Source organism: Acomys russatus, chromosome 12, assembly GCF_903995435.1.
Source record: "Acomys russatus chromosome 12, mAcoRus1.1, whole genome shotgun sequence".
In the NCBI taxonomy this organism is placed as follows: Eukaryota; Metazoa; Chordata; class Mammalia; order Rodentia; family Muridae; genus Acomys; species Acomys russatus.
In genome coordinates this window covers 19,276,067-19,288,986 of record NC_067148.1, presented here as the reverse complement: position 1 = coordinate 19,288,986, position 12,920 = coordinate 19,276,067, and the positions used below count along the sequence as shown (strand labels likewise).

The following is a 12,920-nucleotide window of genomic DNA, read 5'->3' as shown; positions in this document are numbered from 1 at the left end:
CATTTGTAGAGTTTTAGACTGTCTTTATGAATCATCGCCCATTCCTTTATAAAATGTGACTGTATCCAGGTGGTGGTTGTGAGCAGCTTTAATCTAGCACTCAGGAAAGCAGAGGCAGGCAGAGCCCTCAGTGTGAGGCCAGCATGGTCTACAGAGTGAGTTCCAGGGCAACCAGGGCCACACAGAGAAACCCTGTCTTGGAAAAACAAAGACAAAGTGTTACTTTAATTAAAGTTATAGTTTAAAATGTTTATACCAGTTGCACATGTTTTTATGTATAGTGTGATAATTCAATACATGTACAAGCTATTACATGATAGAAACAGGGAAGTTACTCCATCTCATTAAATACTGTTTTTCACAGTTATACTAACTGTACATATTTATGGGGTACACTGTGATATGTAAACATGTGACACAATATGTTACCGATCAAACCAGAAACTATTTGGGGCTGGAATAAATCAGACACAATCATATGAATCTTTTAAAACAAAGATTCATTTTTATTTCATGTATATGAGTGTTTTTGCATTCATGCAATGAGATTGTGCAGCACCTGCCTATCTGGTGCCCAGGGGGCGCCAGAGAGGATTCTGGATCCCCTGGAACTGGTTACAGGAAGTTGTGTGCTACCATATGGGTGCTGGAAACCGAACACAGGTTTTCTAGGCACAGTGAGTGACCTTTACTGTTGAGCCTTCTCTCCAGCCTCAGTCACAAGATTTTCGATTACTTAAGACATTTGTGCATATTTACTGAAATTAGTGCTCCCTTTTTCAGTAACAATAGAACTGTTTCTGTTTAATTATCAAACATGTAATTTTGTAAATACTACAGTTTAGTTCACACACATGGGCCTGGCCGTGTATGCTGTAATAAAGCACCTATGGTCATTAGTTCTTACTGTGAACCTAACACAACCCAGAGCTGTGGTCCTCAGCCTTCCTAATGCTGCATGCGACCCTGTAGTACAGGTCCTCATGTGGTGGTGACCTCCAACCATACAATTATTTCCGTTGCTACTTCACAACTCTAATTTGCTACTGTTACAAATTGTAATGTAAAAAACTTTGGAGATAAAGGTTTGCCAAAGGGGTTACAACCTGTAGGTGAGCACCCCTGACCCAGAGTCATCTGAGAAAAGAAACTGTGAGTGAGGAATTATTTAGATGAGGATGGCCTCTGGGCATGTCTGTGGGAGAGTGTGTTGACTGAGGTAGAACTATCCCACCCTGGATGTGGGCCGCATCATTTCCTGGGCTGGGTCCTAAACCATCGAAGAGTGAAGGAAGCTAGCTGAGCTAGTGGGAGGCCTGGGGTGCAGGGTGTCGGGTGTGCTGGCTTCCCTTTGGGATGTGGCCATCTGTCTGAGTCCCTGCCTTGGCTTCCCCAAAATGACAGGCAGCGACCTGGAAGGCTCAGCTGAATACGCACATCCTCCCCTACACTGCTTTCTCCTCAATGGTTTGTCACAACAATAGAAACAGAGCCAGGACAACAACTTTTACCACTTGTGGCTATTTCTGTCTTTCAGGAAGATGCACACTTTAATTGGCCACTGTGCTGAGATCAGCAGCGCCTTGTTCAATTGGGATTGCTCTCTCATATTAACGGGTTCCATGGACAAGACCTGCATGGTGAGCTCAGAGTCAGTCTTGCTTTTCACAGTGTCTCTGTCCTCTGTACTGGGCCAAGTACATCACAATACTAACAGAGTCCAAGGAGGGCATACAGCTAAGTGTTGGTTTATAAATAGTGATTGCTCATTTTTATTTTGTTTACAGGAATTATGAAATAATTTTGATTGCTTCAGAAGCGATAAAGGTCTTGCTTGAAAAGCTACATTAGTTTTATCCAGCCTCCTGCTGTTTATTTTGTATGCATATTTAGTATTGGCGTGGCCCCAAGGAGCCTCCAATAAGTTTCTTCCTGCCATAGTGTCTCATCTCTTGAAAAAGAATTACTGAGAGGTGATACTCACTTGTCACCTGATTTTATACAAAAGCTCTTTGAATTTCATGATGTACTTTTCATTCTCTGTCATCATAGTTTGGAATCAAACCACTCATGATGCTTGTTACAGAAATGATCCCTTCACGCCAGTCTCTGAAACATATGTCTAAGGTTGTTTTTTCTTTCCTTAATACTGTAGATATTTCAAATGTCTCCACTTTGATTTTCCTGTGTCCAGATGGTTGGCCATGATCTTAGGTTGTAAATCAAGGTATAATTAGCTGATCAGAGAGAATTATATGCATCCTTTTAGCACAGTTCTTCAGCAAGACACATTCATATCACGAAGCTCACTGGGCATCCCCCCACTTTGGAGAGGAATTTAGTTGCTTAGTTGATAGTTTTTATTTCTCTCAATTTCAGCTGTGGGATGCTACGAGTGGGAAATGCATAGCAACCTTAACAGGCCACGATGATGAAATACTAGACAGCTGCTTTGACTACACAGGGAAACTTATTGCAACGGCTTCTGCTGATGGTAAGTTGTCTGTTGACGATTTCCGTTACCGAGGAATTTATGCTTTCCTTGGAAATGGTGCCTGACTCTATGCCTTGCTCCTAGGCAACTACAATATCATCTGATGATCATATATGTTTTTGAAACCCCAAGTCCTCATCCTGATTTTGTGCCCTTGCCCTGATCATTGTATATGATGCCGCTTGGTAACTGCAAACGGTGCTATAGCACTGTGCGCCCCTGTCCTTGATGATGCACACTATCTGTGAAGTCTTCTTCATGTCCGTTTTCTAACACTGTGACCTTGAACATCACGTTGATGACTAGCTGTGGCCTTACACCGAATAGTTACATGTATGGTAATGTGCACTGTGTGAATGACACACGTTTTAAGAATGTTACATGCGAACGTAATGCCCCTTCCATTCTATCTACAAATAACAGTACATTGTCATCTCACTCATGATCATCATTCATGAGAACCCACAATGTCAGCAATACTCTCTGGATGAGCATGTTTTATGCCACGGTGTGTCAGTCATAAGTTAAAAAAAAAAACAAAAAGCGAAAAACAAAACAAAAAAAAACCAAACAACAACAAAAAACCCACCTCTGATACTACAGTAAAATTTGCAAATTCTTGAAATTTATGTCAGGTTACTTGCCTCATTTATTTTATCTACCTTATGATGCTTGCAGTATATATATCTACATGAGATCTACTGGCAGTTTCTTACTCTATATTAATACATATATGTATATATATATGATCTCTACTGACAGTAAATTACTTTATATGATGCCTCAATATATATCTACATGATATTTATTGATAATATCCTACTCCATATGATTCTGTAGTATGTGTGCATGTGTGTATGATCTCTATCTACTGATAAAACCATACTCTATATGTTGCTACACACATATACATATGTATTGTTACATGTATATATCTGCATTATCTATATTGATAATACCTTTATACTCAGTACAGATAATCTCAATGTCACATAATCCATTGAGTAATGGTAATATGCCTGTATCATCTCTTTTGCAACTGGGTTTATAATTGCACTGGCTGTATCAGCTATGGATACTGCTTGTGTATCTCCTTGAAGCTCATCCATGATGCTCTATCAATATATCATCCCTTTGCCATTTATGTGACATTGTGTTTCCACATAATCTCTGATGATAGTGCATAATTGTATTCTGTATGTAATATGTATGACCACTAGGCATCATGTTCCACTGTAGATATACACTTTGTTTTATTTATTTATATACTTTTTGGTTTTGTTTTACTTTTTAAAAATTAATTTATTCATATTACATCTCAATAGCTATCCCATGCCTTGTTTTCCCCCGTTCCTCTCTCCCTCCTGCTTTCACCCTGTTCCCCTCCCCTATGTCTATGACTGAGGGGGACCTCCTCCTCCTCTATATGATCATAGGGTATCAAGTCTCTTCTTGGTAGCCTGTTATCCTTCCTGAGTGCCACCAGGCCTCCCCATCCAGGGGATGTGGTCAAAAATGGGGCACCTGAGTTCGTGTGAAAGTCAGTCCCCACTCTCCACTCAACTGTGGAGAGTGTCCTGTCCATTGGCTAGATCTGGGTAGGGGTTTGATGTTTACTGCACATATTGTCCTTGGTTGGTGCCATAGTTTGAGGAGAACCCCTGGGCCCAGATCTTCCCATCATAATGTTCTTCTTATAGGTTTCTAGGACACTCTGGATCCTTCTATTTCCCCATTCTCCCATACTTCTCTCACCTAGAGTCCCAATAGGATGTCTTCACATCTATCCCAATTTCCTGGTAAGTAAAGACTTCCATGGGACATGCCCCTTGGGCTAGTGTCCAATTATGAGTGAGTATATACCATTTGAGTCTTTCTGCTTCTGGCTTAACTCACTCATTATGATCCTTTCTAGTTCCATCCATTTGTCCGCAAATTTTGGGAATTCCTTGTTTTTAATAGCTAAATAATATTCCATAGATAAAGAAACTGTGGTACATTTACACTATGGAATACTACTCAGCTATTAAAAACAAGGAATTCCTGAAATTTGTGGATATACACTTTAAAATATTACATATGGTACTGTATCTGTCTACCTTTCCTCTTTGGTAACCATGTGTAATCATACTATGCTATGGGTAAAACTCTCTGGTGACATAGATTGATGTGGCTGATGTCTACTCCATATACTTGACAAAAACATGTGACAAATATGGTGTGCCTCATATTTAAGTTTTATGCTATACTGTGGTCCTACTGTGACATATTATGATAAATATGTTATACCGTGCCCTTATTCATGTCTCTGACAGCATTGTAGGCATGCAAACTCTATTTTTGCCCCATTTTTGATATAATGCTGTATGACGGTATTATGTCATTTGTGATGTCTATATATTCTACTCTATGTTAATCATGAACTTTAATATCATATGTGATGTAAGCATATAGTTACATTGTCTTTTGGATTACCGTGAAGAATGGTATTAAAGCTCTGTGTGGTGGCTACTTTAATCCCAACAAAGAGACCCTTAGAGAGCAAAGCCCCTCTTGAGTTCTTCACACAGTAACTATTAAATAATTAAGAAGTCTTTAACCCCACAGGTCTTAGGGAACTTGTTCTATGCATCAAGATATAATATAGAGATTTGATAGCTTTTACTTTTGTATCTTATTGCAGTAGTTTCTATACGTGGAGTGAGTAGAATTGTGAGCTCATTGTTTCCCATGCCCATATCCATATGACACTGTGTTTTCTCCCATTGGACTGGACTGGGAACCTCTCTATTTGTGAACTCTGTCTATTCTTTGGCCAAGACCACACAGTCCTATTTACTATGGTATAAAGAAAATGTTGGGCTGGGCATGGTGGCACAGGCCTTTAATCCCAGCACTCTGGAGGCAGAGGCGGGTGGATCACTGTGAGTTCTAGGCCAGCCTCATCTACAAACTGAGTCCAGGACAGCCAAGATAACACAGAGAAACCTTGTCTCAAAAAACCAAAAAAAAAAAAACCAAAAAAAAAAAAAATGTTGGTATCAGGAAAGAAAACTTTTGCAAATGTTGTCCTTGGAAATTATTTTAGTTCTCATTGGTCCTTAACTTGCTTCCCTGTCCTCCTTTTTGGTGATCACACCCCTTAGATCACAATAAACAGTCTAAACGTGTCTGTTAGGACTTATCTCAACTAATCACTGTTATACTACGTAAATGTAGGAATTTGTATGAATGAAATCAATACCATAAAATCAATCATTGAAATATCACTTCTTGTAGCATAGCTCTATAACTTTGAACAAAGGCTGTTTCAAGCAAGGGCTAGAGAAAGGGCTCAAAGAAAGGCAGATCTCTGTGAGTTACAGGCCAGCCTGGTCTCCATAGTGAGTTCTATGCATCAAGATATGATATGTGGATATGTTGTTTCTTTTTTTTTATTAATTTATTCTTGTTACATCTCAATGGTTATCCCATCCCTTGTATCCTCCCATTCTTCCCTCCCTCCCATTTTCCCCTTACTCCCCTCCCCTATGACTGTTCCTGAGGGGGACCTCCTCCCCCTGTATATGCTCATAGGGTACTAAGTCTCTTCTTGTTAACCTGCTGTCCTTCCTCTGAGTGCCACCAGGTCTCCCCCTCCAGGGGACATGGTCAAATGTGAGGCACCAGAGTATGTGCGAAAGTCAGGATATGTTATTTCTATGACAGCTTCTGGTACCCTATATTATACTGCACAATGAATTGCTTTCTTTCTTCCCAGTGATCATGTATAGCAATACACTGACTTTGCCATGTCCTTAAAGCTCTTAATGATGCTATACTTCATACATGTAAGATGTTTGACATCTTAGAAGCTATCACACTGTATTCCATTACCTAGCGATGTAATGTGTGATTCAGTATCATATATTTTCTATCACTTTAATATTTGCATAAGCGGGGCTGGCAAGATGGTTCAGTGGTTATGAGTGCTTGCTGTTCCTGAGGAAGATTTAAACTTGGTCCCCAGCACTCATGTTGACTGACTCACAAGTGCCTGCAACTTCAGTTCCATTGGCTACACCATTCTCTTCTAGTCTCCACTGGCACCTGCACTCACCCATAATATGTACCTACAGAAGACGCGTACAAATACACATAATTAAAATAAAATGAATCTTTAAACAATCTGCTTAAGCTTACCATCCTGAATGCGTAGCCCATGCTTGAGAACGATGTGTGATTCTACACAATACTGCGCACCCATAGCAAACATCTGCAGGCTTTAGGCTGCGTCTAGTCCTTCACGGCATTGCATGAAGTTGTGTGGTTCTTTTACCTCACTGCTCCATTGGCTCATGTTTCAATGTCAGTAGACTCTGTCTCCTATGCATGATGCCAAGCTATAACCTGTTGTTTTTTACAATTGTGTGGGCTAATACATAAATGCTCCTCTTTCTTGATGAGCACACATGATTTACACTGGCACATACATCACGCCCTTGGAAACACTCTACGATTTTATGTTGTAGTTTATCTTACTGTGGAAAATTCAGTGTAGTTATATAAAGCAAGGCAGGACATAATCCTTCACACACATTTGCTACATAAGATGTTCCATTGCATAGAATAGTGGAAGCTGCTCAGCAGCAATTGCGGGGGACAGGGTTGGAGGGTCAGCAGGCTGAGGAGTGAAGAGTTTTCTAAAGTACAAGTTCAATTCTAGTTTTTATGTTTTGTTCCCTGCTGATCATTACAGTATCAACTCTGTTCTTTCATAGTTCCACGAAACATTATTTCTAAACTATCGCTTCTTATTTTGAAGTAGTCTAAAAACGTCTTCTGATTCTGTGCTTCCCAGGTAGCATTGAGATCTAGAACACTCTTGTTTATCTCCAAAATAATATTTTTTTTTGTTTGTTATTTGAGGCTCTTAAGTTTGGGTTAGTTTGTTGTACAGTCAAAGATGATTAACACAGGCTGGTATAACTGCTGTCCCCAGAGAGCTGAAGTGTAATAAAGTAGCAGAAGTTGCCCCCTTCAGGACACAGAGGTGGGAAATGATAGAGGTGGGAAGTGGACCAACCCAGCAGTCTGACCGCTGAGTTCTGTTTTGTCCTGTCTCATCATGCCATCATGGCTATTATGTCATGAGGAGTCTATACAACACATAATTTATTTCAAGTCCCAGCCTCCCTTTTTAAGGTGCCCCCACCCCCCAATTTCTATGTTGCTGGATGTGAATCCTCCCAGCCATACGCATTAAGTTTGTAATCATATCAATTCTAAAATAACATTTAAAAATCATTTTATCTACCTCATTATTTCTTATTCCATATATCACCCCTTCTACTTGGGAGCCCAAGATCGTTTCTGCCTGTGTCAGAGACAGAGAGCAAGTTCTGTGCTCTCTTCTGTGGTGGGACAGCTTGCATTTAGAGGGCTGAGTATGGCTCTTGAGACTGGGAGGACACACTCAGCCCGGAGCTTATTTTCTAGAGCATAGACTTTCAGGTAATGTGAAGCTCTGTATTCCAGCCCTGGGTTAATGTTTGTTCCCCATCTCTCCCCAAAAGGAACAGCAAGAGTTTACATTGCAGCCACAAGAAAATGCATAACCAAACTGGAAGGCCATGAAGGAGAAATCTCAAAGGTGAGTTGCCTTCTCATTTGGAGTAGTGTGTTAACTGTAAAAAAAAAAGAAAAAAAAAAAAAAAAAAAAAAAGAGCATGTTTGATACAAGTAGGATAATAGTTGCAAATTAATCCCCTGAGTTAAAATGAGTTAATATATCGTAATTTCCCCTTGAAAATATTCAACATATTTATTGATATGGGTTAGACAGTGAAGTGATGTTTCTGACATTGAATGCACTGAGACAGAGAGAACACAGACTAAGCCGAGTTTAGTGGATTGAATGATATATTGCTGATCTCCTGCTGAGTCTAACATGGGGTCCACCATTGCTAGAGCTGCTGGAGGCGAATGGCTGAGAAGCCACATCTGGATTTTACTTATGTCATGTCTGTACCTGATCATCTTTTTAAGATGAATTTCCACTTAAAGGATCTGATAACACCCCTTGTGAAAATGTTTACCATTAAATAAACTCCTTGCTCCTCGCTATCTTTCCTCTGCCCATTATTGGCAGTGGGCTCCATGGTGGACAGCAGGGAACTTTCTCCAAGTGGATCAGACTAGACTTCACCTATATGTTGACTTGCTAGGAACTCAAGGGTTTCAGTTAATTTTCCTTTCAAAATACCAGTGAGCTCATTTACTTCGTAGAGAGTGGAGCTACACCTAGGTCGGTTACAAAACATCTAGTACCTTTACATCGTAGAAGTGGTAGCTGGGCATAGGGACACAGGCTTGTAATTCCAGCCCTTTGGAAGTAGAGACAAGAGGGTCAATAATTCAAGCCCAGCCTGGGCTATATGGTACATTGCTCCGAACAGTCAAAAAACAAAACAACCCCCCCCCAACAAACAAACAGGTATGTTGGGACTGAGATAGTAAAGTCTCCTTAATTATATCATCTTCCTCTAAAACTCAACTACATACGCCTTTCTTTTTAAGACTGTCCTCTCCGATTCAGCAAAAAACAAACGATTGCCTAAACCTTTAAAAATCATAAAGAAGCATTCTTTTCAAGTATCAGCAAATATTTAATTAGCCAAAAATACCCAGCTCAGCAACTTAAGGAGCTTGTCAAGTGCTTTCCCTGCCTAGTTCTGGTAAACACACAAGTTTGTGTTATGCAGAAAAGCATATGGTGCCTCAAGGGATCTGTGAATTAGCTGTAATGGAGGGAGTGATGTTTGAAAATATTTAACAACGTATGAATTTACCCATTTTGAAGCTCTGGGGCTGTATCTTAGGGTTTTTTTGAACACTTTTTAGAATCTTCACAGAGAAGAATCTGTGGTTTGTATGTGTCCCCAGAACATGTCAGAGTATGCTGGGACTCGGGGAATCTTGCTTCCCAGCTCAGGCCAAATTCTTGGTTTTAAATGTGAGCTCTTACCTGCCCCTTCCTTATGAAACACTAGCTTGATTGCTTCAGAACTCTGAAGGTTGTAATCAGATTCCAGCACTGCCCACGTGTTTTCCCATCCCTCCACTCTTCACCCCTGTTTCTGGAGGCCATTGCCCCATGGCTGGTAAGTGCTGGTCTCTGTGGCAATGGGCAGTACCGACCACTTCATGGACTGAAAAATAAAGGGGAAAGTAGGGCATACAAGGGCAGCCTCGGCAACGTTCTCAAGTGTATGGCTAAGTAGCTACCATCACGTTTGACATTTTCCCTCTGTGAGTGCGTGCTTGTTTTTATGAACATGTGACTATCAGAAAAACTTGAATATATTGCTCGTGAAATTAATGCCTGGCAATATTTATAAGGAGTACAGAGCTAAATCATTTAGTACTCCATTTATTCATTCATCAAACACTTAAAACATTAGGATATATTAAGTATGTCCAATAGTGGATTTATTATGACATTTTCATATGTGTATATAATGTATTGGGATCATATATATCCTCATTACGCTCTCTTGTCCCCCTTCCTCTCCTGTGGATCCTCTTCCTAATTCCAGCTTGTCCTCTTCTTAGTTTTGTGTCAAGCCCGGTGAGTTCCCTTAGGATGTCTTAGAGGAGTGTGGGCATCAGTAATGATCTTTTGAGTGTTTCCACCATGGGAGGCATTTTACAGACACTGGTGAGACAGTGAAGAGACACAGACACAGCTCCGTCCCCACCATCTCTTCAGTCCCAGCGGAAGTGGCTCAACTCATTGTCTTGTGATAAATATACAGGGTTATAATTGGCCCTATCAGAGGAATGAAAGGGTCAGCAGCAGGTCCCTCTGCCACTCAGGTACCGAAGGAGATGCTAGGCCTGAGGGAAGTATCCAAATGTATTATCTGAAACTAGATGGATTTGGGGTGGCAATGGATGAAAGTCCTTTTGCGACCCTGCCCTTGGTCATTCACTCTTTCTGTGGGGCAGATGGAGAGCCTCTATGCGCCTTTAGTGACACGCAGTGCAGAGGTGACATTGCACTTTGCAGATCTAGCCTGCTTTGCCTCTATCAACTACCTGGCTCTGCCTCTCTTCTGGGTGAGGAGGGAACCATGAGCCTTTGGGAAGAAACTGTTGGGGAATAGTCAAAGTGTGCAGGTGCTTTGGTCTTTTACGGTCAGAATTGTGTGAGAGCGAGTGGTTAAACGTTAGCATCTAGGTTTCAATTTTCAGATATTAGCCCCCATATCTTTCCCATCAGGATGAAATTGTTCTAAAAATAAATATTAGGCCAGAGAGAAGATGGGTGCTTAACCCTCCTTTTGCTGATGGAAGTCTACTCTTAACCCAAACATCAACCTGCTGTGGTCTCTTTTGCTGCTTTGCAGATCTCTTTCAATCCCCAAGGAAACCGTCTCCTAACGGGGAGCTCTGATAAGACAGCCAGAATCTGGGATGTGCAGACTGGCCAGTGTCTCCAAGTTCTCGAGGGCCACACTGATGAGATATTTTCATGTGCTTTCAACTATAAAGGGAATATAGTCATTACAGGTAAGGGAGAAATAAACGGCATAGACCTGGTTTTCCACTTAAATTAGCTACTAGATTTTTAGAAGCATGCTTAAAGGAGTTCATGCTCAACCTCTGCTCTGTTTTCCAGGGTGGTTGGCTTATCTTGGATTCTAATTTTACTACCATTATTGAACCTTTTTTTCTTATTGTTGGCTTTATAAAAGTTGTTTTGAGACAGCGTCTTAATATGTACCTCTGGGTGGTCTTACCTCACTATGTAGCACAGACTGGCCTCAGACTTGTGACAATCCTCTTGCTGTAGCCTCCCCAGTGCTAGGGTTGGATATTAGCTACCATGTCAGGTCCCATTTAGTTGGACCAGGACTCACAAGAGTGTGTCCTACCACTGGCAGTAAGCTCTTGTTACTAGCAGTAAGATTCTGTTGCTCCTGGGAAGGTAGCCATTTAGAAATCTGTCTAGTTGGTCCCTCTACTTTTCCAGCCATCCAAGGGTCTAATGGTTGCCACTCAGCTGATGGTGGTGAGTACCAATAATTCAAACAAGTCAGCACCACCATTTTCCATAGATGGTTTTATAGCCCAGTAGAGATGTACTATTAAATTAAATTTTCCCCCTTTGGATCTTTTCTGCTGAAGCACTAATATGTGGGGGGTAAGAATTTACATTGAATATTTTCCCCAACTATCAGCAATTTTGTGGCCTTTGGCGAGCCTCACATCTCACAGATAGCTGAGTAACAGTAGCCCAGGAGAAAGTCCACCTGTTAGAAGATAGGGCAATGGAAATAAGGTAAGAGGGAAATGATCATACAGTTTGTTTCATCAGGCAGCAAGGACAATTCCTGCAGGATATGGCGTTGACAGAAGGGCTCTGCTGCGAAGCAGGCCTGTTGGCAATGGTGATCAAGAACTTGAACCTCCCAGAGACCAAGTGAGCCTATTTCCTTTACTTCCTCTTCATGCACCTCACCTATGGGGCAGCCTGCCCTTCACTTCACGGACATGACCATGAAAGCTGATGAGCTTGCATCATTTCTTGATGCTATCTGAGGTGATGACAGGAGCAGGTGTAACACGTGGTAAATGTCACTAATTGTTTCTGTTATGTTTTGTGTTTCAATAGCACCAGGGTATTGACAGATGAAGTCAGAGTGCCTTTACAGCACTTCTCCAAGATTCTAGAATCTACTAAATTGTACCCAAAGGCTGATGTTACAGTATCTCTTCATTAAAGTCTTTAAACAAGATTTCTGATGAATAGTGTTTCATTATATGTTTGGTGGGTAAGTTAACAAAGACTAAAATGGCTCTCATCAGCAAATATATTCTGCATTGAAAGAGGCATAGGATTCATGTGGGTAGGTCTGAGAAGATGCTCAGATTAGCAAATTAAAAAAACAAGTGAAAACATTGAAGTATAAGAGAAAACAACCAAACTGTTGCTAAAATATTAAAAATATCTTGCAGTGGTGGAGGGGTGGCTCAGCAGTGAAGAGCAGTTCCTGCTGTTGCTGAGCACCCAGGTTTATTTGCCTGCACCTGTATAAGGTAGCTCACAATGAACTGTGATTCTAGCTACAGGGAATCTGACACTGTCTCCTGTCTTCTGTGGTCACCTGCATGCATGTGGTAGACAGCCACACACATGTGCGCACACACACAATCTTTTAAACTTTTTAATTTATTACAATTTATTCAGATTACATCCTGATTGTTATCCCTTCACTTGTGCTTTCCTAGTCTCACCCTCCCTCCTTTTTCTTCCTCATTCCCCTACCCTAGAATGGCTAAGATCAAAAACTCAAGTGACAGCACATTCTGGCGAGGATGTGGGAAAGAGAAACACTCCTCCATTGCTGGTGGGAGTGCAAACATGTACAGCCGCTATGGA

At 41.0% G+C, this 12,920-nt stretch overlaps 1 protein-coding gene across 1 annotated transcript in view; it reads left to right on the top strand.

Moving 5' to 3' along the window:
* Daw1 (dynein assembly factor with WD repeats 1) overlaps window positions 1-12,241 on the top strand; it is a 38,607-nt gene extending 26,366 nt beyond the window's left edge. Inside the window, 5 exon segments of the mRNA XM_051153709.1 lie at window positions 1,538-1,640; window positions 2,380-2,494; window positions 8,050-8,126; window positions 10,885-11,047; window positions 11,856-12,241. Coding sequence (XP_051009666.1) covers window positions 1,538-1,640; window positions 2,380-2,494; window positions 8,050-8,126; window positions 10,885-11,047; window positions 11,856-11,890 — 493 coding nt within the window. The 3' untranslated portion in view covers window positions 11,891-12,241.
* Window positions 12,242-12,920: the final 679 nt, after the last annotated feature.